The 27,115-nt window shown below is 38.2% G+C and overlaps 1 protein-coding gene across 2 annotated transcripts in view; it reads left to right on the forward strand.

The window, feature by feature from the left end:
* The window catches only part of ERMP1 (endoplasmic reticulum metallopeptidase 1), a 59,556-nt gene that overhangs the window by 18,656 nt on the left and 13,785 nt on the right, over positions 1-27,115 (forward strand). Inside the window, exons 5-13 of one of the 2 annotated variants that reach the window (XM_045840544.1) lie at positions 8,310-8,456; positions 9,117-9,209; positions 11,147-11,359; positions 12,227-12,444; positions 18,543-18,717; positions 19,119-19,309; positions 20,687-20,839; positions 23,519-23,721; positions 24,262-24,377. In XM_045840544.1, coding sequence (XP_045696500.1) covers positions 8,310-8,456; positions 9,117-9,209; positions 11,147-11,359; positions 12,227-12,444; positions 18,543-18,717; positions 19,119-19,309; positions 20,687-20,839; positions 23,519-23,721; positions 24,262-24,377 — 1,509 coding nt within the window. Of the gene's footprint in view, positions 1-8,309; positions 8,457-9,116; positions 9,210-11,146; positions 11,360-12,223; positions 12,445-18,542; positions 18,718-19,118; positions 19,310-20,686; positions 20,840-23,518; positions 23,722-24,261; positions 24,378-27,115 lie in introns of both variants that reach the window. The other variant, XM_045840543.1, reaches the window with a different exon arrangement.

Raw genomic sequence — 27,115 nt, forward strand, 5'->3', positions numbered from 1 at the left:
TTTCAGAGATCTAGCTTTTGGTTTTATTGATCTTTTGTATTGTTTTTTTAGACTCTCATTTATTTTGGCTCTGATATCTATTATTCCATTTCTTCTACTGGGGGTTTTGTTTGTTGTTCTTTTTCTAGTCCCTTAGGTGTAAGGTTAGATTGTTTATTTGAGATTTTTCTTGTTTCTTGAGTTAGGCCTGTAATATTATGAAAGCAGTCCTCTTAGGACTGCTTTTTTAATATCCTATAGGTTTTGTGTTGTTGCATTCCTGTTTTCATTTGTCTGAAGGTACTTTTTAAAAGAGTTTATTTATATTTAGAGAGACGGGGAGAGAGGGAGGGGAGAGACACATCCATACATTAAAAAATACATCAATCAGTTGCCTCTTGCATGACCCCAGCAGGGGACCTGGCCCACAACCCAGGCATGTGCCCTGACTGGGTATCGAACTGACAACCTTTCAGTTCACAGGCTGGCACTCAATCCACTGAGCCACACCAGCCAGGGCTGAAGGTACATTTTGATTTCTTCCTTGTTCTTGTTGTTAACTCATTCATTGTTTGTTAGCTTGTTATTTAGCCTTCATGTGATTGTGTGTTTTTCAGTTTTTTTCTTGTAAATGATTTCTAGTTTGATACCACTGTGGTCAGAAAAGATACTTGTTATGATTTCAATCTTAAATTTATTGAGACTTGTTTTGTGGTCTAACCTGTGGTCTATCCTAGAAAATGTTCCACGTGCACTTAAAAAGAATGCATGTTCTGCTGCTGTGGGGTGAAATGCTCTAAATAGTAATTGAATCCATTCGATCTAGTGTGTCATTTAAGGCTGCTATTTCCTTAATTGATTTTCTGTATGGAAGACCTATCAGTTGATATCAGTGGGGTGTTAAATTCCCCTACTGTGGTTGTATTACCATCTATCTCTGTATGTCCATCAAGATTTGCTTTATGTATTTAGGTGCTCCTCTGTTGGGTACATAAATGTTTACAAGGGTTTACAGTCTTTTTGTTAGATTGATACATTTATCATTATATAAAGTCCTTGTTTGTGTCTAATTATAGCCTTTGTTTTAAAATATATTTTGCAGATATAAGTATTGCTACCCCAGCTTTTTAAAAATTTTCCATTTGTACAAATGATCTTTTCCATTCCTTTACTTTCAGTGTGTGTATCTTGCATTCTGAAGTGGTTCTCTGTAGTCTGTTATGAACAGCATATATATAGATTTTGTTTTCTTATCTATTCAGCTACCCTATGTCTTTTGATTGGAACATTTAATCCATTTATAGTTAAAGTGATTATTGATAGGTATGTATTTATTGCCATTGTTCTTTATAACTGTTTCTTTTTTTCCTTCTTAAATAAGTCCCATTATTGAAAATTTCTTATAGTACCAATATTGTGCTAATGAACTAAAGTTTGTTTGTGTTTTTTGGGGGGGTCTGGAAAGCTCCTTATTTCTCTTTCCATTTTAAATGTTGCCCTTGATAGGTAAAGTAGTCTTGTTTATAGGTCCTTACTTTTAATCATTTTGATTTTTTTCATGCCAATTCCTCTGACCTGAAATGTTTCTGTTGAGAAATCAGCTGACAATTTTATGGGAGCTCCCTTGTAGGTAATTATTTCTCTTGATGCTTTTAAGATTCTGTCTTTAAGTTTTGCCATTTTAATTATGATGTATCTTGGTGTGGGCCTCTTTGGGTCAACTTGTTTGAGACCATCTATGCTTCCTGGACTTGTGTGGGTTGTTCTTTTTTTTACCCCATTGAGGCATCTATTTCTTCAAATTGGTTCTCAATCCCTTTCTCTATCTCTTCTCTTTCTGGTACTCGTATAATGCAGATGTTGTTATGCTTGATGTTTCAGAGATCCCTTAGACTATTCTCATTAATTTTTTTTTTCTTTTTGTTGCCCTAATTGGGTGTTTTCTGCTACTTTTCTTCCAAATCACTGATTTGATCCTCTGTTTCATCTGACCAGTTGTTGATTCCTTCTAGTGTATTCTTTATTTCACATACTGTATTCTTTATTTTTAACTGGTCATTTTTATGGTTTCTATATTCTTTTTTATGTTCTCTATCTCTTTAAGTTCTCACCGAGTTCATCCATTCTTCCCCCAAGTCCTTTGAGCATCCTTATAACTGTTATTTTGAACTCTGTATCTGGTAGATTGCTTATCTTCATTTCATTTAGTATTTTTTCTGGGGATTCTTCTTTCATTTGGGACATATTTCTTGGTCTCCCCACTTTGGCTGCCTCTCTGTAACTATTTCTGTGTTATTAGGTGGATCTTCTATGTCTTCTAGTTTTGATATGGTGCCCTGATGTAGCCAGGTGTCTTATGGATCATAGTAACGCAGTCACTCTGATCACCTGAGCTAAGGGCTCTAGGAATATCCCTTGTGTGGGTTATGTGAACCCTTCTGTTGTAGTTGATTCTTGATTTCTGTTGGCCTGTCTGTGATTGAGGTAGACCTGAGGAGTCTACTCAGACTGGCTAACTATGAGGGTTGGCTGTGACCACCATGTATATGCTGCTGTGAGGGGGCTCATTCCACAAAGCCAGATTTGCCCTAGCAGGATCTGCTGTCTGCTGAGATCTCTTCTTGTGTGTGCCACATGTGGAGCTAATTGGGTCATGCTCTAATGTGGTTTTAATCCTGCCACTGGGTCTATTATTTCTGGGGCCTCTTGGGAGGAACTTTGGTGCATGGCAATGTCAGACACTGCCCATGGCTCATCCTGGGCTACCTGTTTGTTAGCTACAAAGCAGTGTACAGGTTGTGGCTAACTCTTTTGGGCCTAGCTATGCCTGGGAGGGGCCAAGCTGTACACCAAGGCTGGCTTCCACTAGCACTGAGCATAGGTCAGCAAAATACTCAAGGCGACTCTGAGATCTGGCTCTGTTTGCTGGCATCCTTTTAGGCTCAGTCACTGAATGAGCCTCTGATTGCATGCACATGAGGTATGTTCTTAGTGAGTCAGCAGGTAGGTGTGAGTGGTGATCACTAGATTAATACAGATTCAAACTTAAGCACCACTGCTGGGCCTGAGGCCACTCAGCAAGTTTCAGGGTACACCAAGGTAGCCACCACTCTCGGGTGCCTGCGGACCTTTGTGGTGGGGCTGGGTCTCCGAGTTTTCAGGGTAAGCCCAGCAGAGTTCATCAGGCCCAAACAGACCAAGATTTGGCCATGTGAAGGGAGGGCTCTGCATAGGAATGGTGGCATCAGTAAGGTGTGTGAGGGAAAAATGGCCCTTGCTCTAGAGCCACACAACTCAGTCTTGCCCTCCTTGAGAGCCTTCCAAGAGAGGCTGTACCGAGGGTTCAAACTGGCCACATCCAGGTGACTCCTTTTGCAGGTTATAAGTTTGGCATGGCAGGGCTACTGGTAGTTGGGAGGATGGGACTAGTGGAGATTTGTGGGAGGGAAGTGCCAGTCAGGTGAGGGGACAGGGAAATGGACCCTGCCTAAGCCCACAACTAGGTCTCTGGCAATCCATGAGTTCATCTTCAGGAGCCCTCCAAGAAAGTCTGCACCAAGGCCCCAGACAACTGACTCCTTGCAGAATGTGGACTCAGCAGGGTGAGGTAATGGAGAGTTGGGAGGGTGGGGCCAGTGCATGCCTTTAGGCTGATGTCAGATGGAGTGGAGAGCTTGACCTAGGAGAGATGGTGTCTGTGGTGTGGGAGAGGAGTTCAGCACAGGCACCCTGGTTGCTGTCCCTTCACCTCTTTCCCCAGAGCTACACAACCTAGTCTTACTTCAGACACTCTAGTCTGCTCTGTTCTCCCCCTGACCAAGCCCAGGATGAGTGGCCACAAATGAGATTTTGTGTGCTAGTTTTTTAAGAGGGTGCCTGTGTTCCTGCAGGCTGCTGTCTACATGGAAGACAGAATCCCCACTGATTTTCACAGCCAGATGTTATGTGGGCTCCTCTTTATGGCTCTGGTGCTCCTGACTGGGGAGTTTGGTGTGGGGTTGAGACCTCACATTTCTCAGGGGGTCCTTTGAAGCTAAAATATTCCTCTGAATTCTCAGCTGCCGCCCATGGGTGCAGGGCCAGCCCTTTTCATGTCTATGCTCTTCCTACCAGCCCGCGTGGCTTCTTCTGTAAATCTTTGGTTATAAGACTTCTATTAAGCTAACCTTAGTTGGTTATTCAGGTTGGTTGGTCTTTAATTTAGTTGTAATTCCAATTTGGACCTGGGAGGAGAGTGTAACTCTCATCTACTCCACCACTATCTTGGATCTGAACATTCTTGTAAATGCCTTTCGGTATACATATACATATATGCACATTTCTGCCCGGAATTACTGAATCATAAGATGTGCATATTTAGTTTTGGTAGATAATTTTGGTAGATAAGTGATGTAGATTCAAAAATCCTAAATAAAATATTAGCAAACTGAGTGTAGCAATATGTGTATGTCTATGTGTACATTCTCACCAACAGTACACAAGGGTTCTCTTTTCTCTATACCCCCACCAGTACTTGTTTTCTTACCTTTTGGTAGTAGCCATTCTAACTTGTGGGTGTAATTTGCATTTTCCTGATGATTAGTGATGTTGATCACTTTTTCATTTACCCATTGGACATCTATATGTCTTTGAAAAAGTGGCTATTCATATTTTCTGCTCATTTTTTCATAGGGTTTTTTTGTTTTTGTTTTTTGCTCTTGAGTTGTATGCGTTCTTTATATATTTTGGATATTAACTTCTTATCAGATATATGAGTTGCAAATAATTTCTCCTAGTCAGTGGTTTGCATTTTTATTTTGCTGATGGCTTCTTTTGCTGTGGAGAAGCTTTTTAATTTAATGTATTCCTACTTATTTGTTTTTGCTTTTGTTGCCTTTGCTTTTTGAGTCAAATCCAAAAATTATTGCCAACAACAATGTTAAGGAGTTTACTGCCTATGTTTTTTCTTCTAGGAATTACCTGGTTTCAAGTCTTATGTTTAAGTCTTTAAGTCTTTGATCCATTTTGAGTTAATTTTTGTGTATGCTATAAAATAGTGGTCTAGTTTTTATTCTTTTGCCTGTTACTGTGCAGTTTTCCCAACACCTTTTTTTTGAAGAGGCTGTTCTTTCCCCATTGTATTGGGTGATATCATGCAGCTCATTTCAGAATTAGGACAAGAAGTAAAATAAGTTTCATAATATATTTTTACTTTTCCTGTAGTTTTCAGAAATTCATTTAGTTTTAGTGTTCAAGTCATTGATTTTCAAATTGTCAGGCCTTTTTAGGGGATGTGTGAAAGACTTTTTTTTTGTTTTACAAAGAGACATTTCTTTTTCTATATATGCAAATTCTATAATAAATGACCATCTCAATTAGGAAGAACTTTGGATAAGTGAAAAACACTTTTTGCAGTCCTTTGCTGTTATTATTGTGAACTTCTGGGCTTTGTTTATGTTTTCTCTATTGATTATTGGCTTAGCTATTTTGTCACCTGAAATTTCTTTTGTATGACTAGCCCATTAAATATACTGTTAATAATTTCATATTATGAGAACTTATTGTACAGCTACAGGAATTGTCTCCCCTTTTTGTATTTAGTCTCTGTTTGGTACAACATGAATGGGGTTTGCCAAGAAATAACAGTGATATTAGAGTTTATGAATTCTTATAATTCGTCATGACCATATAATTTGCCATGATGAAAGGGAAAGCAGTGTTGCATAGTGTTTAAGAATGCAAACTTTAAATACCAGTTACCTCTAACATCCTCCTGATGTTAGGGAAAATTGCTGAACTCTCAGTGTCTTCTATTTGTAAAGTGGGTTTGTTAATAGTGTCTATCTCCTATGGTTGATGTGAAGATTGAATAACATAATACATGTAAAGCATGTATAGTAAGCATAATGAGGAAGAATATTGATATGATTAATAATGAAACGAGTCATTTGAGACCCAAAGAATATTGAAAAAGGCAGCATCCTTTACCTTTTCCCTGCAGAATCCCAGACCTATGAATTTTCTTTGACTAGGTTTGTTTAGTATTAGGTTGGCCAAAAAGTTCATTTGATTTGAAACAATTTTGTTAGATTGTATTGTGACAGCTGTCCTATCAGCATCCATTAAAAAAAACTTATTAAAATCAGTGCATTTTTGTGTAGCCATTTTAATATTGAAGATGGAAGAAAATATGCAACATTTGACATACTATGCTAAATTATTTCAAGAAAGATAAAAATGTAACTGAAACACAAAAAAGTGATTTGTGCAGTGTATGGAGAAGGTGCTGTGACTGATCGAATGTGTCAGAAGTGGTTTGCAAAGTTACATGCTGGTGATTTCTCACTGGATGATGCTCCATGGTCAGGTAGACCAGTTGAAGTTGATAGCCAGATGCTTAGTTTTCCAGCTCTGTCATTCCATCTGTAGTTAATAGTTGGAATTCTAGAAGAAATGCTTCCTGTTCTCCTTTATTTATGTATTTATTTCAGAATTTCACATATTTTTATTATATTGTATAGATTATATGTTATGTTACTATGAGTTTCATACATGAATTTTTCCAGTTTAAGCCCAAGACAGTCCCTTCAACTGGTGTCTTAGACTTTTTGATATTTCTCTGACATGTTCCTTTAAGCAGTTTTTTACTTTCTAGAACAAGATGTTCTGACTCATTTTGTATTTTTCTAGCCCCACTCCTGGATCTAGCATGTCTCAAAGGGAACCTATTCTTTTTAATGGATAATGGTTTTCAAAAGCAATGATCTTGGTACTAAGTGTGTTTTTTCTGTATATTTATTATGTTTGTAGTTTTTAGAGCATTTTGAATTCACAGCTTAATGTTTTCTGTGAGTTTGGGAAAATTATTGGCCATTATCTCTTTAAACATGGCTTCTGCCCTGTTCTATCTCCAGTTAGTCATATACCTTTTTACTGTATCCCATGTGTCTTTCATACTTATTTCCATATTTTTCATCCTTTTTTTCTTTCTGTGCTTTAATTCTGTTGATCTGTAATTCTTCTGTTGTTTTAACCTTGTGTTAAACCATCTATTAAAATTTTAACATCAGTTATTATGATTTTCAGTTCTAGAGTTTTAATTTGACTGATTTTTAAAATAGTTTACACTTGTATGGTGAAATTCTTATGTGTTTTTGAACATATTAATCAATTATTTTAAAATCTGTGTCTGGTAAATTACAGTATGTGGGTGTCACTTGGGTAACTAGTTCTGTAGTGTTTCTTTGCCCCCACTCCAATTGTGTGGCATTTTTTTTCTCTAGGAAAGCAGTTTGATTATCTGTTTATGAAGTTATAAAAGTGTTAGTAGTCTTAGATTCTCTGAAATATAATTACTTTATCTGTATACATTAGTCAATTTTTGCTGAATTTTGTTGTAACAAACAATATGTGAGCCTCAGTGGGTCACAATAAATAGCAAAGGCTTATTTCTTGCTCACGTTACATTTGGTTCCTGGATAACAGCAGTTATGTTCCATGGTTACTATGTTCCATGTGTGTTAGTTCATTCTGGGATTCCCAGTCATGGATGTGGTCTCATGGACCATGTGATGTGTACCAAAAGTCTTCTCCATTGAAGTTCATGTCTCTCCCATTTATAATCTGTTTGCCAGTACAATTCATGTGGCCAAAGCTGCAGTTAACCCAGTGAGGAAGTGTATGTGCTACTTCCACAGGGAGGCATTACAGGTTAAATGGGAGAAGAGGGGAAAGGAGTGAATAATTGGGAACAATAATACAATTTATCTCACTATCCTAAAGAAAATAACTGCTGCATTTAAACATAGCCATATGTGCATGGAGATATTAGTGCAGAATTATTAATAATGATAAAAATTACAAATAGTAGTAATAAGGAACTTTATTGTATGTGCAGTGTTATACAGTTATTAAAATGACCATTATAATACCTGCCAACATAGGAATATGAACTTAATATAATGTTAAGTGAAAGAGCAATGTACGAGTATAGTACCCTATGAGTATACCTAAGTACACATAATCATAAATCTTTTAAAAATTGAAAACATGAAAACAATTTTATCTTAGGATGATGAACTTTTGAGTAATTTTTTTATTTTTAAACTTAAACTTTTTATAGTGTTATTTTTTAATAATTAAAATAGTTTTATTTTCTGAAGGGTTATTTTTCGTTATAAAAGTCATATACATTTACTAGAGTAGTGTTGGAAATATAGGTACAGAAAAAATTATTTAAAACCACCCTGGACCTTTCTTCCCAAACCACCACAGTAACTATTTCAGGTTTAAAAAATTAGTATGCTAAACAAATTTCCGTATTAACTTTATGTTGTCATGTTTCCTTTCAGGTCCTGAAAACCCTTGGTTGGTCCAAGCTTATGTTTCAGCAGCTAAACACCCTTTTGCTTCTGTGGTGGCTCAGGAGGTTTTTCAGAGTGGCATCATTCCTTCAGATACTGACTTCCGTATCTATAGGGATTTTGGGAACATTCCAGGTATTTTGTCTGTTATTATGGGCTATGCTTACTTAATAGCAAGTTTTACATTTTGGAAGTTTGTCAGTAGATAGTATTTTTCTGAGAGAAATTTCTCTGTGGAAGAGCTGTATCCTGACTCACTGAAACTAAGTTCCTGGTATTTTACTTTTTAAAAAAACCTGTAGTTTAAATGCTTGCCTTTTCTATAACATGTCATCTTGCCCCACAGTATGACAGGAGAACAGGAGAACTTTTGCAGTTCATTCTTAAGAGATGGTAACAGATTGTTCATGGGTCTTTGACTTCATTTTTATTTTGCTTTGCCACCACCCTTGGTGACTTGTACAGCTTATTTGAATTTAAAATCTGGCTTTGGCTTGGCAAGTACATAGATGGCAAAGTTTTGATCACCTCCTAAGCTCGATTTTCCTACTCCTTGCTGTGTGACTTATAATGCCTCCCTGTGCAGTACTATACTTTCTCACTCATTATGTACTGAATTACGTATCCAGCTAGAGATTCTGTGAAAATTGGAAGAGAATTTCATCCATAAATGTGACAAAGCAACCATGCCAGTGCTTTGACATTTTGTCTTTTAGGAATTTAAAACATTAAACAAATAGACCTAAAACAAGTTTGATCTTGAAAGCAAAATGACTTTTTTTGTGTATGTTTTAGGAATAGACTTAGCTTTTATTGAGAATGGATACATTTATCACACCAAGTATGACACAGCGGACAGAATTCTAACAGATTCCATTCAGAGAGCAGGTTGGTATTCTAATTTGGACTTTTCATATCTGATAAGATGGAACATTAGGGATGACCTATAAACCTATAAATATTTTGTGGCTTGAGCATTAGGGAGGTAGTGTATGGTGTGAATGAGCTGAGGCTTTGGAGTTAAAGATATGAGGGCTTCAGGTTTAGCCTTGAAGTCTAGCTTAGCAGTTAAGAGCATAGGACTATTCACTGTGGGTAATTGAAAAGGGAGTTGACCAGGGTTATGGTAACACTGCTGACCAATGAGAGTGTAGCCAAAATGGAAGCTATACATTGGAGGTGGCACCAACACATTAAGGCAGCTTGCCCAGGTGTAGAAAAGTTACAGTGATCCAAGGTTGGGTGCTAAGGGCAGGTGAAAGGGTTATAGGACAGGTATCAGGACAACACAGGGGCAAGGGAATTAAAGTGCTTTCCAGAGAGATGTGGAGTAATCAGGAGAGGCAAGTCTGATGCTGAACCTTAAAGAGTTGGTGGGATTTGGCCCAGTGGAGAGTATGTTCCCAGAGCACAGCACAGGTAGGATGTGTTTGTGTGCATGGGGGGCGCTGTTGGTGAGTAGTTTGTGAGGCTACAATCTAATGGAAGTTGTATTTTCAGAAATAGAGGGAAATGAGGTAGAAGTGTAGGGGTAGAGAAAATTGTAGAGGGCTTTTAAAATCCGCAGGAAGATGCTGTAAAAATAAGGGATCATTAAAGGCCTGAGTACGTGAGCAAATGATGGCTTTAAATGCTTTTATTCTCGTGACACTAGTTGGAGTGGATGGTGGAGAGTCAGGGGAGCCATACGTCAGCTAACTTAAGCCAGGAGACAATAATTTAAGTATGGAATAGACCTAGACTGTGGTGTTGACAAAAGATAGAAAGGAAGGGGAGGGATGGAAAATTTGGTACATTTTGAATGTAAATTCCACAAGACTTGACAAGTTAGACAGAAGGGATGAATCAGACAGATGACAGCACAGGTGATTGCAAAGTAGAAAGCCTGGCTGGCTAGAAAAAGATGATGCCATGGCCTGTGATCGGGATGTGAGAAGGTGATCCTCACCCAGAGCAGCAACAGGGAGGGGAAGGAGACCTGGAACTCTGTCAGACATGTAAGATGGAGGGGGGCTGTGAACCAACCAAATGGAAATATAGGTACAGTTTTAGAGCTCTTGGCAAAACTTGGTATATGGGTTTAGGAATGAAAGGCATAGAGGCTACCCCAAAAAGTTTAGAGAATGGAAATGCTTTTTGGAAGAGCAAAATTAAGGCAAAGGACTAAACCTGAGCTTTTGGGAAAACATTCTTAGACAGAGAAGCCAGTGAAAGACAGTGTGGTGTCTTAAGTGAAAAGAAGAGAAAGTCAAGGATGGGATGAGCAACAGGAAGAAAGGCCAATCATTCAAAACTTTTTATGGCTCCTATGTTAAAGCTCAAATTCATTCATTCATCGATACAACAAATATTCATTATAGACCTCTGTGTATGAGGTTCTGCCTGATAATGACTTTTCCCATCCTTGCTGAATAATCTCTCTCCTCATTCATAACTTATTTAAAAAAATATTTTATTTATTTATTTGTAGAGAAAGGGGAAGGGAAGGAGAGAGGGAGAGAGACATAGATGTGTGAGAGAATTATCAGCTGGTTGCCTCTTGCACACCCCCAAATACAGAGTAAATGAATAGGCACTAGGAAACAGCCATTGAGTTTCTTATCAGAGTACAACTGAGCAGAGACCAGTTCTAATAGATGGGAAAGATGAAGGCCAGTTGGCTGAGTTTCTAAGTGGAGAGGAAATGGAGTAGGAGTTTGGAGCTTATCTGAAAAATTTAGTAAGAACAGAAAACTGTTCTTGTTCTTACTCTTTTTAGGTATTCCTTTATTTAGACACTGGATAGTTTATTCAACTTTATCTTTTCTTTTTTTCTTTACTAATAGGTGACAACATTTTAGCAGTTCTTAAATATCTAGCTACATCTGATATGTTGGTTTCTTCTTCTAAGTATCGACATGGGAACATGGTCTTCTTTGATGTGCTCGGCCTATTTGTCATTGCCTACCCCTCTCGTGTTGGCTCTATAATCAACTCCATGGTGGTAATGGCTGCTGTTTTGTACCTGGGCAAAAAATTGTTGCAGCCCAAACATAAGAGTAAGTATTTTCCTCAAAACTGTAGTACTGGTATGGTATATAGAATTTACCTAAAAATTTTTAGTCAATTTGTTTATATCTTTCCAAGAAGTTAAAAATCCTCAGAAAAATATTTGACTTATATAGTAAGAAATTTCTAAATGAATATCAGATTAATATGCTCATTATACTTTTAGTCTTAGAGAAGCAGGGAATTTTACATACTTATGTACTCCATAGAAGTACCACATAGGAGCTATTAGAAAATGGTTTGCACAGATTAACTTTTAGTGAAAAGCCCCATTAAAACATCTTGTCTATACTACAGACAAATAGCACACTGTTCTGATAAATTAACTCCTAGTGAAATTGTTCCCCTTTTGCTTGAAATGTTTTATAGTCTAAGCTGGTATGTGCTGTTACTAGATAAAATATTCAGTAGCTAATTTAAATAATCCTTTAACAGCAGTCCTTTTCCTGTGCTCCTTCTTTTCCTGGGATAGCTTCTTTTTGCAAGATTATATGTGGTAGTTTGTTTTCCATTCTTGCTGATATTTTGATACACAAAACATCCCAAAGGTGATGAAGATTAAGACTATGCACTTTCCCAGTCAAGAATATATCTGGACTACTCCTGGAAGACTTAGCTCTTTGAGTCTTTAGTCCTTGAGTCCAGAGACTCTCAGTAAATGTTACTTGAATATTATTCATTGATACCTTACGTATTCCAGTATTTAACAAACCTTATCCCTGGGGCACTTCAATACTTTTTCAGTTACAGTGGTAAATTTCCTGTTTTAATGTTTGTCCCCTTAACTCTACTAATTGGTTATGAAATTGTTTAATAAAGATGGTGGTCTCTATGTTGTGTTTTCTCTCTATTAGCAGCTAACTACATGAAGGACTTCTTCTGTGGACTTGGCATCACTCTGATAAGCTGGTTCACTAGCCTTGTCACAGTTCTCATTATAGCAGTGTTCATCTCTCTGATTGGACAGTCTCTCTCATGGTATAACCACTTCTATGTCTCCGTTTGTCTTTATGGAACTGCTGCTACAGCCAAAATAATATTCATACATACTCTCGCAAAAAGATTTTATTATGTGGTAAGTGTTAGGCGTATTTGTTGATTTCTTTATGTTTTCTTCAAGGATTGAAAACAAACTCAAGTGGGATTCATTGTAGAGTCATGTGCCACTTAACAGTGGGGTTACATTCTAAGAGATGTGTCATTAGGCGATTTCATCATTGTGCAGACATCATCCAGTGTACTTACACAAACCTAGATGGCATAGCCTACTACTGCAATTGTATGTGCTGCACTTTTATAGAATGGCTGTGCAGCATCACCACAATAGGAAAGCTTGTTAGCACAGCCTTGTGGCCTTGTCTGAATCTGCTGCAGTTTTTGTAACCATGCTCTTGAATCTGTCAGCCCTCCCTGAGCTCACCTAATAATTTATGTTTGAATAGCTCTGTTCTCCATTGGACTGTAGGCTCCATGAGGGCAGAGACTGCTTTGTTCATTATCCTTATGCTTAGGCAGTGTCTGATGCATAGCACTAACACACAGTAAGTATTTGCTGCCTGAAAGAATATTGCACCTAAAGCTGCACTTAAAAGTTTTCTCTTCAGTTTCCTTCACTTTTTTAATCCTTTATCTGGTTGCTGTAGAGTCTGACAGCATACATATGTGGTATGGGGATGAAAGACACATTACTAAGGAAAAAGGAGGGAAGAGACTAAAGTTCCAAAATTATTTATGCTGATTTAGGTATTATTGCCATATTGTTATGGTTTTAACTATTTACATTAATTTGGTAAGAATAAAATTGGAATTAGTGTTGAAATAATAGGACTAAAAATGAATTACTGTGAGACAGCGAGCCATGGTTTCTGATTTTCCTGAGTTAAAGGGAAGAATCTTTCTTAGCTCCATTATTTTAAAGATAGGCAGTATACACCTCTTTTTTCAGTATGCCCTGCTAGGGATTAGAAAGGAGGCATGGAAGACTAAAATCCAGTGTCCTTCTGCAAAGATATCTTTGGGACCTGAACTTTGGTCTCAGTTTTAGTTAGTGTTGGGATATAGTCTAAGGAAACTTTCCATGTTAGCAGGCCCTTTTGGAGAAGGTTTTTTGAGGTTAGCCATCCATTTATGGTTGAGGTAATGTTTGTATCTTAGTGGCTAAAGCTTCCAAAAGAATTATACCATGGGGCTCAATTTCACATGCTTATTCTTAATACAACAGTATATAACCAGAGTAGGGCTGACTGTTGTTGATATGGAGCAGGGGGTTGGGAGGAGAGGTGGAGACAGGAATTCTTAGTTCAGTACACATGCAACCATGGTAGGCTTAACTACATAGTACACATCAGCATTTACTTTGACTAATTTCAGTCATCCAATCATAAAGCTTTGGGTTGAAAGCACAATTAAAAGAGTAATATGTTTCATTTTCATATCACAAACATGCTTTCAGTACCAGGTTGGCCTGGTACCATGCTAAGGCCTGCTGGTACAGATTCATAAGGATGTGGCCATCTTTCTCTGAGGAGCTTACAGTTTTATTTGGGAAAATGGGGAAGACACAGTGATTATAGTCTATTGGGGTGAAGTGAAATAGAGTGACATATTCACAGTGCTGTAGGAATACCGGGCCAGAAGAGATGAATTTTTGTTTGTGAGAGTCAGGAAGGCTTCACGAAGGAGGTGGTGACGTTCAAACTGGGTATTTGAAGCATGAGTAGAAGTGCACCAGGTAGTGAACAGGTTGATGGGAAGTCAAAGATGGGAATGTACAAGGTGTATTTGGGTCACAATCAATAAACAGTTCAGTCTGGTGAATACAAGGTTGATAACACAATAACTGTTCAGGGTGAAGTTGGAGCATGGCCCTAAAAATCAATGAGGCCGCCATTAAAATTTTCTAAGCAGGATAGTGAGTGAGACAATTGGTGATTTAGTAAGAAAACCACAATAATAGTGTATAGAATGCATTGGAATGGCCAGAGGTGGAAAAGATCAAGAGGTGGGAAGGAGGAAAATGATTTGAGGGGTGTTTGTGTGATCTTCAGGTACAATTTGGGAACTTAATATAAAACATTTTCAGTTATTACAGTTATTAAAGATTTCATTGCTGAGATCTTTGTTTTAGTATCTGCATGACATTCAGCTTCAAATTGAGTCCTAAGAATTATTTTTCTCTTAAAAACTGTGCCTCCTGCTCACCACTCTGCTGGACATCTGAGTACTTAAGTGAAATAGAGTGATAGCCTATCTTTCATTGTCCAAGGAGTAGGGAGGTTGTCAAATGAACTTGGACTTGTTTTGAAAATGTATGACTGAAACTCTTCTGAGCTTTTGAAGTGGGGTGTCTTAAAACAAACACGCCCCAGGCTATACACAGAGGTGAGAAGGTATAGAAGAGAAAAACTTAAGTGTATCTATTCCATTTTGGTATTTCTTCACTGAAACTCTTTCATGTTTATATTAATAGACCCACTAGTGCAGATATTAAAATATCTTAAGTTCATATGGCAGCTTTCTTCTGAAGAACTCAAGCTGCTGCATAGGAATGCTCAGACTTCAGAGCTCAAAAAATATTGATCAAAGTTTATAAAGTGAGAGCACCAGGAATTCAGGACAAGGACAGAGTTGCACTACAACAGTGATTTTCGACCTCTTTCATCTCATGGCACACATAAGCTAATTACTAAAATTCTGCAGCACACCCAAAATATACTTTTTGCAAATCTGACAAAAAATAGGTATAATTGAGTCATTCACACCAGATACCTATTGTTGTGTAGGCTGTTGTCATTTTTTTATTTGACAGTCTAAGGGAAAAGAGGTCACTGCCTCTGACTAAATAGTCAGTATTGCATGTTTTAAAAATTTGTGCAGCACAGCAATTGAAAATTGCCAGACAGAAATAGAAAAGACAAGAATCCAGCAAAATAGGACTTCCGGCCAAGATGGAGGTGTAGACAGACACACTGTGCCTCCTCACACAACCAAAATAAGGACAACAACAATTTAGAATGAAAAACAATCAGTACTGACAGGAAACTGAACTGTATGGAAGTACAACAACCAAGGAGTTAAAGTAGACACGTTCATCCAGACCTGTAGGAGGAGCAGAGTCAGGTGGCCAGGCGGAGAGGGGTTGCAGCAAAAAAAGTGGTGGCTGGCAGACCCTGGCCCACAAGGCAGCAGCGGGCAGACCCAGTGAGGTGGCAGATTGTGGAGGGGTTAGGCATGGCTGGCAGACCGGGCAGCCCCACTTTCGTGCGCAGATAAACCAGGAGAAACTGAGGAGTGAGACAGACCGTGCAACCCAGGGTTCCAGCTTAGGGAAATAAAGCCTAAAAACATCAGTTGAAAACACCTGTGGGGGTTGAGGTTCCCAGGATAAACTCCCAGCCTCACAGGAGAGTTCCTTGGAGAGAACCACAGGGTCCTAGAACACACACACACACACACACACACACACACACACACACACACACACCCCACACACACACCCCCCGAGAAATCAGCACCAGAAGGGCCCAGTTTGCTTTGAGAGGGGAAGTGAGGGGGCTGTGACTGAAAACCGTCTGAGAGCAGAGCAAGTGCCATTGTTTCCTCTTGGACCCCGCCCCCACATACAGCGTCACAACCAGAGACTGGGTTGCCCTGTTCAGGCAAACACCTAAAACTCCTCCCCTCGCTGTGTAACAGTCGCATCAAGACCAAAAAAAAAAAAAAAATGGCCAAACAAAAGAACAGATCAAAGCTCAAGAACAAGTACAACTAACCAACAAAGAGAAAGCCAACCTATCAGATGCCCAGTTCAAAACACTGGTAATCAGGATGCTCAGGGAATTGGTTGAATTTGGTCGCAAATTAGATGAAAAAATGAAGGCTACGCTAAGTGAAATAAAGGAAAATGGACAGAGAACCAATAGTGATGGGAAGGAAACTGGGACTCAAATCAATGGAGTGGACCAGGAGGAAGAAAGAAACATGCAATCAGAAAAGAATGAAGAAACAAGAATTCAAAAAAATGAGGAGAGGCTTAGGAACCTCCAGGACATCTTTAAACACTCCAACATCTGAATTATAGGGGTACCAGAAGGAGAAGAGGAAGAGCAACAAGTGGAAAAGCTATTTGAACAAATAATAAAGGTGAACTTCCCCAATGTGGTGAAGGAAATAGACTTCCAGGAAGTCCAGGAAGCTCAGAGAGTCCCAAAGAACTTGGACTCAAGGAGGAACACACCACAACACATCATAATTACATTAGCCAAGATCAAAATGAAGGAGAGAATCCTAGAAGCAGCAAGAAATAATGAGACAGTCTCCTACAAAGGAGTTCCCATCAGACTATCAGCTGATTTCTCAAAAGAGACCTTGCAGGCAAGAAGGGGCTGGCAAGAAGTATTCCAAATCATGAAAGGCAAGGACCTACATCCAAGATTGCTCTATCCAGCAAAGCTTTCATTTAGAATGGAAGGGCAGATACAGTGCTTCTTAGATAAGGTCAAGTTAAAGGAGTTCATCATCACTAAGCTTTTATTACATGAAATGTTAAAAGGATTTATCTAAAAAAAGATAAAAATATGAACAGTAAAATGACAGCAAACTCATAATTATTAACAACCACACCTAAAACAAAAACAAACTAAGCAAACAACTAGAACAGGAACAGAACCACAGAAATGGAGACCACGTGGAGGGTTAGCAACAGGGGAGTGGGAGGAGGAGAGAGGGGGAAAAGGTACAGAGAATAAGTAACATAGATGGCAGGTGGAAATAGACAGGGGGAGGGTAAGAATAGTATGGGAAATGTAGAAGCTCAAGAACTTATGACACATGGACATGAACTAAGGGGGGAATGTGGGTGGGAGGGGGTGAACAGAGTGGAGGGGAGTGAAGGGAAATGGGACAACTGTAATAGCATAATCAATAAAATATATTTTAAAAAAATTAAAAAAAAAGATTGTTAGCTAATTAAAAAAAGAATCTAGCAAAATTGCAGGTGGCCATTTTCTTTAAAGATGCTGTAGTTTTCCAGGTGTGCTGTAGGTGGCACTGGTGCAGTTTATACCTTCATCCCTCAGTATCCTCCGGGGAGTGTCCTCTGGACCCCCTTGGACTCCCAAATCCTCAGATAATGGCATAGTATTTCACATAACCTAAGCACATTCTCTTCTATACTTTAAATCATCTCTACATTATTTATGATGTCTAGGACAATACAAATGCTGTGTAAATAGTTGCTCTACTGTATTGTTTAGGAAATAATGACAAGGGAAAAAAATCAGTGCATGTTCAGTTCACAACAAAGTAATATTAAACACTATTTTTTGTATCTGTGGTTGGTTGAATCCACTCAATGCAGTGCCTGCAGATACGGAGGGTTGACTGTGCTGTCCTTCACAGGTCATATCTCTAGTTTGCCTGAAATTCTTTGGAAGTTGTGTAAACAGGCAACCTCACAGAGGTGACTTTTTTTGAGACTCCTTTTTTCTAATTTTCAATTTTAATTTTAATTTTTTAATTTTAATTGTTCAAGTACAGTTTTCTACCTTTAACCCCAGCCCACCCCCCCAGCCCTCTCCACCTCCTCCCTTTTCTACACCCTCTTATTATTATCCATGTATCCTTTATACTTGTTCCTGCAAACCCTTCCCCTTTTCCCTGGAAATTCCCTCCCCTCTTCCCTCTGGCCACTGTCAGCCTGTTCTCAATTTCATTGTCTTTGGTTATATTTTGCTTGTTTGTTTGTTTTGTTGATTAGGTTCCTGTTAAAGGTGAGATCATATGGTATTTGTCTGTCACCACCTGGCTTATTTCACTTAACGTAATGCTGTCTAGTTCCATCCATGCTGTCGCAAAGGGTAGGAGCTCCTTCTTTCTGCTGCTTAGAATTTCTTTTTTTATTTTATAACATTTCCAAAGTTTACTTACAGCCTAGCCTGGTGGAGGGAAAGCACAGATTATATACAAATAGTGATGTTTCTACCCTATCTTGTTAAATTCCCCTCCCCTGTGCAACAGTTTGAAACTACTTTATGACAGGACGTGGCTTTGTCTAAAAGATAGACCCTATTTAAAATGATGTGTAACTCCTTAGAGCAATAAAAATTATATTACAACAGAATATCATGAATGGCCCATGAATGAGACTACTTGTGTATTTTTTCTTTATTTCAGAATGCCAGTGACCAGTATCTGGGAGAATTGTTTTTTGACATCGCACTGTTTGTGCACTGTGGTTCTCTTATAGCTCTCACTTATCAAGGACTTTGCTCAGCATTTATTAGTGCTGTCTGGGTGGCATTTCCATTGCTCACAAAACTTTGTGTGGACAAGGACTTCAAGCAGCATGGTAGGGTATTTTTGGTTTTGATATATATGGGAAAAGACCTTAAAATACATAAGATAAGACTTCCAGGGGCTATTTTTTAAAAATCTTTTTAAGGAAGGCTGTCTAAATTGTTTTTTAAAAAATTTTTTCAGATTATGCAGATTTTTCTCTTATACAGTATATATACCCTATCTCATTTTCATGTTTATGAACACATGCTAATATATTATTTATGTACTTTGTTTGGTTCTTCTTTGTACTTTAGCCCCTCTGAGTGTTCTATCTCACAAGATAACATGTACCAAAAGGGCAAGAGTCACATCTAACCTAATTTGTTAGGTGCCAAGGTACGCCAGTACTATAAAAATCTGTATCTCGTTGTAAAATTTTAGAGATTTGTGTTTTCTTTCTCTTTTTCCTAGGTGCCCGAGGAAAATTTATTGCCTTTTATCTTCTGGGGATGTTTATCCCTTACCTTTATTCATTGTACCTCATCTGGGCAGTATTTGAGATGTTTACCCCTATCCTTGGGAGGAGTGGTTCGGAAATTCCACCTGATGTTGTGCTGGCTTCCATTTTGGCTGGTTGTACGATGATTCTCTCCTCTTATTTTGTAAGAAAAAATTTTTTTTCATTTTCTTCTTTATTTTTTTATAAATATTTGACCAGTTTGCACAATGATGGAATCGCCTAATGACACATCTCTTAGAATGTAACCCCACTGTTAAGTGGGACATGACTGTACAATGAATCCCACTTGAGTTTGTTTTCAATCCTTGAAGGCAGCAAAAAGAAATCAACAAATACACGTAACACCACGTAATAAAATCTTTTTGTGAGGGTATGTATGAAACTGTTGCTTATAATGAGAAATTTTTTTAAAGATTTCATTTATTTTTTTAGTGAGGGGAAGGGAGGGAGAAAGAGAGGTGGAGAAACATCGATGTGCAAGAGAAACATTGATTGGTCGCCTTTCTCATGCCCCAAACTGGGGACCTGGCCCGAAACCTAGGGATGTGTCTGGGAATCAAACCAGCGACCCTTTGATTTGCAGGCCAGCACTCAATCCACTGAGCTACAGCATCTAGGGTAATATAATGAGAAATTCTTAGGTAAAAGAAATAGTGAGTAGCTATATAGTTTGTGGGTTTGATATGGTAAGAAAATGTAGAATGGGGTTTTTAATTCAGTGATTTCATGGTTTGTCAAAGTGGCTCCTTCAGAACCCCTGAAGGATTTTACCTGTGCATGCCCCCTACAACTTTTAATTTAGTGATTTCATTATAATTAATAAACATATTTAGGATTTTCTGGTTGCCTGCCTTGAGACTGAGACGCTTTTCCTGCACAAGTTCAGATTTGTTGTTTTAATTGTGTTGGCTTTGGTGAACTCAGCATTGAAGGGGAGGGACAGTACTACTTTGTATTGCCATTTTTCCTCATATGCAGGAACTCAGGCAAAGTCTTGAAAGTACATCTAACTGCTAGATTAGATGAATCCAAAATCTTGGCACAGTATAAAAAAACATTATGAGTGAAATTTGAGTTTTATTGAAACAGGCCATCTTATGCTTAAAAGCTTACCTCTGTTTCTTTAATAGAAGCCTGATGTCATGATTTTGGGAGTTAAATAGTCTGCTGTGCAGTGTTAACAGCTCATTGGCAGAATAGGAAAGAAGGTCATGGTTTGGTGATGGATCTACATCCCCCAGTTTCTTTGCCAACTGAGCAAAGACACTGTTTCAGTTTCTTTTTTCCCTATTGCTGTTTGGCCACCTGTCAAAAAGACACCATCATGGCAGATGTGGGCATTTCTCATTTATCTAGGTTCCAACTTGTGATGGAAATCTCTTATAATTAGTACTGTGTTTACTGGCTGTTGACACTTGCTAATTTTCTTCATCCTCTTAATACCTGTTAGAAAATAAAGTCAATTAAAGCCACCCTTCTGCCAATGGTAATGTTTCTATTTTTGTGTTTTGTGTTTTAGATTAACTTCATCTACCTTGCCAAAAGCACGAAAAAAACCATGCTAACTTTAACGTTGGTATGTACAATTACATTCTTCCTTGTGTGCAGTGGAACTTTTTTCCCATACAGCTCCAATCCTGCCAGTCCAAAACCAAAGAGAGTGTTTCTTCAGGTAAGAGCAGTTCTGCCTGAGCTATTTGAAATTCTGGAGAGGAAAGCTTTGTGTGCTTTGAGCTTCACTGGTCAACAGGAAAACCAGCTGACATGTCTATTTTGGCCTGTTTAGTTGTACTTGACCATTTTGCATATGACAATGAGGAAAGGAGTGACCGTCGAAGCATTCTTATCATCTGGACATACTTTGATCCAAGAGATCAAATTGGAAATACCAACTTGTTGTTTTCATTAGTGTTCAAATTGTAAAAATGCACCTACTGTGAAAACTGAGCAAATACATATCATGGAGTAATGAGCTTTTAGAAGTGCAGATTTTAAAAATGTCTGCAGGCCAATAAAAGTCTGAACTATCAACTGGCAAAATGAAATAGATATTTTAAAATACTAGTAAAATTGATCTTAGGTAATGCTTAAAGTACTATGTGACAATGAAAATAATCTAGAAAGGGTTTAATAAAATGAGATTTAGAACTTTCTTAGATTTCAAGTTTTTTCTGCAGACTTTTTAGAGCTCGTAGTATAAAACAGGAAAAAAAGACTAAATTGCTTTATTCCCAACCATCTTCTCTGTTAGAGGTTGTGGAGTGGCTCAACAGAGAAGCGAAGAGTCACAACCTAGGTAATTATTAAAGGGCTTGAATAAATAATAATATTTGAACTTAAACTTAAATATCAGAGCACATTTTGAAAAGTGCCTACTCTTCCTTCTTTGTATTCCTGGAGGACACAGTGATACATTAAAAAAAATTTCCACATGATGATATGTTTGTGATTTTAAAGAGTGAGGGTGGGGAAAGGAAAGGGGGAAGAGGGAGAGAGAAATAGAAAGAGAGAGAGAGAAACATTAATATGAGAGAGAAGTATCAGTTGGTTGCCTCCCATACCCACCCAAAGGATAGCACCCTCAACCTTTTGGTATATAGAACGATGCCCAACCAACTGAACCACCTGGCCAGGGCCCACAGTGATACATTTTATGTGACATTTTACATTTTGCAAAACCTTTGGCAAAGAACAGCTATTTTTCAGGAGATTTAATGTTTTCCATGACTTGCTAATTTAAAAAAAAATTAATTATGTTAACATACAATATTTTATTATTTCTGGTGTGCAACATAGTGTCTTCCTCATTTTTATAGTTGATTCCATCAATAGTGTTTAGGAAAAGCCAACTTTTTATTTTTAAAAACTCCTGTTTTGCCTAGCTTGTGTGGTTCAGTGGATTGAGTGCCGGCCTGTGAACTAAAGGGTCGCCAGTTTGATTCCCAGTCAGGGCACATGCCTGAGTTGTGGGCCAAGTCCCTGTTGGGGGGCATGTGAAAGGCAAACCACACATTGATGTTTCCCTCTCTTTCTCCTTCCCTTCACCTCTGTCTAAAAATAACTAAATGAAATCTTTAGAAAAACAAAACCAAACATACAAAAAACTCCTGTTCTTATGGGTTGTGGGGTTTGCTTCTTCCTCAGTGCCAGAAGTTGGTGAACTTTTCCTGTAAAGGGCCAGGTAATAAATATTTTAAGATCTTCCAGCCATATGATCTCTGTCACAGTTGCTGTTTTTATACAGTGAAAGCAGCCATAGACAATACCTAAGCAAATGAGCATGGCCATGTTCCTATAAAGCTTTATTTATACAACTGGTAGTGGGCCATTTGGCCTGTGGGCTATAGTTTACCCCTGCCCTCTGCAGTCCTTTTTCTTTTCCTCTTTGATATTCGTCAGACTGGTTTCTGTTGTTAATAAGGCCATTCCAGATGGAATATGGTGCCCTTTCATCTGGTAGGCACAAGTCTGTCATCTAGTGGTGACCTGTGTGTCTGTGTATATACTACTTGCTTTAAGTTCTCTTCTAAAAGTTTAGTGTTCGTGGTTCTTAAGATTTTTTTAATGAAATTTAAATATATAAGTATATTTTTAAATAATAAAACAATAAAATATATTTGTAAGAAATAATAAAACAAATAAATAAAACAGTCTATCATTGAGTTTAAGAGAACATTAGCAGTATGTAAGAAAATCCAAGTGTCCCTTCCTGATCCAGCTCTTTCTGTCCCTCTCCTCATCCCCCAAAGAAGTAATCGCCCACTATCTTGAAGTTTGGAGTTAATCATTGCCTTACTTTTCTTTACTTTACCCATATGTATAAATTGCTAAACAACAATCTGTAGTTTGCCTCTTTTGAACTCCTTTTAGGTAAAGCCACACCATAAATATCCTTTTGCCCAACAGTGTGAGAGTCTTGCATGTTGATTTGTGCCACTGTACTACATTTTTGTTCATTGCTGAGTAGACTTCTGTTGTAGGATGATGGTCCAATTGGTCTGCCCACTCTCCTGTTAACGGACATTTGGGTCGTTTCCAGTTTTTGCTAAGACGGACAATGTTGAATCAACACTCTTGTAGCTTGCAAAAGTTTTTCTAAGGTACATACTCCGGAGTGGGATTGCTGGCTTGAAGGGTATATACATGTTAACTTCATTAGGTAATGCTAAACAGCCTCCTAAAGTGCTTGTGCCATCACGCACCCCTGCCAGCAGTGTGCGAGGCTTCCTGTTGCTCCACAGCCACCTCATTTCTTGGTATTGTCAGGCTTATTCATTTTTGTTAGTCTGGGATGGGGATGTAGGTGAAGGAATTGAAACAGTAGTTTTCTCATTAGTTTTGTCCTTTTTAGCATGTGACAAGAACATTTCATGACTTGGATGGAAAAGTAGTTAAACGGGACTCTGGAATATGGATCAATGGATTTGATTACACTGGAATGTCTCACGTAACACCTCACATTCCGGAGATCAATGACACCATCCGAGCTCACTGTGAGGAGAACGCACCCCTCTGTGGCTTCCCGTGGTACCTTCCAGTGCACTTTCTGATCAGGTTGGTTCACTCCTTTTCTGCTTCAGTTGGGGGTTAGTTTGTTCTCAGGTCCTGTCACTGTGGCAGTACTTCGCTATTTAAACTGGTTAACACAAGTCAAGTGCCATTTATACTATTTTTTCCTATCACTGCAAAAGTTCTATTTCTTTAGTGGGATGAACCACTTAGAAGTATAGGTTTCATCTATTCAAATTTAGAAAGTTTTTCCTTTAGAAATCTCAGTAGTTAGAAAGGGTGGCCCCCTTAAATAATCAAATAGATAGCAGTTAAGCATCAAGTTCAAATTGCTTCATTTCTGGGAAATTTTTATCATTTGATAAAGATTAGATGAGAAGAAATAGATCGGTAGTAGAGTCAGGTTCAGCTAGGGTCCTTTATTCTTTGGGAAGGTTTTATCCTGCAATAACCTGGGCTTCAGAGGAATTAGAATAATTTATTATATCTGTCAGGAGTTTATTTCCATGCCCCCAAATGGGTTTCATATATTCTGAACACAAGCATCCTAAATATTACTGATGCATTGAATTCCTTTTTAAATAGGAAAAACTGGTATCTTCCTGCCTCAGAAGTTTCCCCAAGAGAACCTGTTCATTTCAGACTTGTATCCAAAGAACAGACCCACTGGGATTCTGTAAAGCTGACCTTTGAAGCCTCAGGTGAGTCATAGGACTGTTTTTGCTTCTTGCCTTTAGTTCTTAAAATTTTTAATAAGCATGTATGTTTTTTCCTCAAATTTACAATAGTGGCCAGCAGCTGAGTGTTTCCAAAAGCAAGCGCAGCTGATTATGATTTCTTAAAGGAAATTTAACAGACTTTATATTTAGAGCAGTTTTAGGTTCACAGAAAAATCGAGCAGGAAGTAGAGTTCCCCTCTCTCCCACTCTCACAGCTTTCCCTAGTATTAACGTCTTGTGTCAGTGTGGTACATTTCTTATAAATGCTGAACCAGTAGGGACACATTATTATTAACTAATGTCCTCATTTTACACTAAGGTCCAGTTTACTCTCTGTGTCGTACAGTTCTGTGGGTTTTGATGAAGGTGCCCACCGTTACAGTATCACACAGAGCAGGTTCACTGCCCTCAACGCCCCCGTCCTCCGCTTACTCACCCCTCTGTCCTCCCACTGCCCCTGGCAGCCCCTGGCAGCCCCTGATCGTTTTAATGCCTTCATTGTTTTGCCTTTTTCAGAATATCACACAGCTTGAAGCATTGAGTGTAGCCTCTTCAGATTGGCTTCTTTCATTTAGCAATGTGCATTTAAGGTACCTTCATGTCTTTTAGAGACTTGACAGCTCTTTTTTTTTATTGCTGAATAACATTATGAATGTACCACAGTTTATCCATTCACCTGCTGAAGAACGTGGTTGCTTCCAGTTTTTGACAGTTATGAATTAAGCTGCTATAAATATATTTGTGTGCAGGTTTTTGTGTAGATATAGGTTTTTCAACTTATTTGGTTAAATACCTAGGAGCACAATTGCTGGATGGTATGGTAAGCCTCTATTGACCTTTGTAAGAAACTGCCAAACTGCCTTCCAGAGTGGCTGCACCATCTTCCTTTCCTAGCAGCAGTGAGTGGGAGTTCTTGTTGCTCTACCTTCTCAACAGCTTTTGGTGCTTTTAGTGTTTCAGAGTTTAGCCATTTTGGGAGACGGGTAGTGCTATCTCATTTTTTTAATCTGCAATTCTGTAATGGCACACAATAGTTACCAACTTTACATATGCCTTCTGTATGCCTTCTTTGGTGAGATGTCCTGATCTTTTGTCTATTTATTAGTTGGGTGGTTTGTTTTCTTATTGTTGAAATTTAATAATTCTTTGTATATATGGATGTAAGTCCTTTATCAGATAGCTAAGTGATTTGCAAGTGTCTTCTCTCAGTCTGGCTTGTCCGTCCTTTCATTCTTTTAATAGTGTTCTTCACCGAACGTAACTTTTAAATTTAATGAAGTGGAATTTAAATCAGTTTTTATTTCATCAGTCATGCTTTTGGTGTTATATCTAAAAATCACTGCCAAACATAATGTCTCAAAACTTTGTCCAGTATTATCTTCTACAAGTTTTTTACTTTTATGTTTTACATTTAGGCCTACATTTTGAGTTACTTTTTGTGAAAGGTGTAAGGTCTGTGTCTAGATTCATTTCTTTTGCATGTGGATTTCCTGTTGTTCTAGTACTATTTGTTGGAGATGATCCTGTTACTATTGAATTACCTGTTTTTTTTGTGATGCCTCAGCTGATTATATTTGTGTGGGTCTGTATCTGGGCTCTATTCTGTTCTCTCATCTGTTTCTCTCTCCTCTTGCCTTTACTGCATTGCTTTGATTACTATAGCTGTGGAAGGTGGGTAGAATCTGTCCCCCATAACTTAATTTTTCTTCAGTATATTGTCTCGTCTCTCCATGTACCAGTTTGTTGATATCCACAAAATAACTTCAGGAATTTTGACTGGAATTGCACTGACTCCATAAAGTTGGGGTAAACAACATCTTTACAATTTGACTCTTCCTCTCCATGACACAGGATGTCTATTTATGTCTTGTTTGGTTTCCTTTATCAGAGTTATGTAGTTTTCCTAAGTAGTTTTACACCTAACTATTTCATTTTGGTGGGGGGGGGGTGCTAATGCAAATAGTGTTGTTGGCTGAGGGTGCATAAAAAAGGAACTGACTTTTGTGTATTAACCTTATACCTGACAACCCTGCTGTCATATTTATTAGTTCTAGTTTTTTATTTTAAAGATTTTATTTATTTTTAGAGAGACGGGAAGTGAGGGAGAAACAGAGGGAGAGAAATAGCAATGGGTGGTTGCTTCTCAGGTGGCTCCCACTGGGGACCCAGCCCACAACCCAGGCATGTGCCCTGACTGGGAATCGAACCAACGACCTTTTGGTTCACAGGTTGGCACTCAGCCCACTGAGCTATACCAGCCAGAGCTAGTTCTAGTTTTTTGTTGATTTTTTTGAATTTCCTACATACATGATCAAGTTGTCTGCAAAGTTTATATTTCCCTTCACAGTCTTTATACACTTTATTTCATTTTCTTGTCTTACTGCATTAACCAGGACTTCCAGTGTGATTTCGGAAAGGCGTCATAAGAAGGACATCTGCCTTGTTCCTGATTCAGTAAGAAAGCTTCTAGTTTCTTGCTGAATATGAAGTTAGCTGTAGATTTTCTGTAGATGTTTTTTATCAGCGTGAGGGAGTCCCCATCTATTTTAAGTTTGCTGAGAGTTTTTATTGAAATGCATGTTGGATTTTGTCAGATGCTTTTGTATCGATTAATATGATCATAGGATTTTTCTTCAGTCTGTTGATGTGATGGATTACATAAGTTTTCCATGTTGAACTACTAATTTTGCATAATGAATAAATCCCACTTGGTTGTAGCT

The sequence above is a fragment of the Phyllostomus hastatus genome, unplaced genomic scaffold, assembly GCF_019186645.2.
Source record: "Phyllostomus hastatus isolate PE091 unplaced genomic scaffold, TTU_PhHast_1.1 phas_contig_34, whole genome shotgun sequence".
NCBI lineage: Eukaryota > Metazoa > Chordata > Mammalia > Chiroptera > Phyllostomidae > Phyllostomus > Phyllostomus hastatus.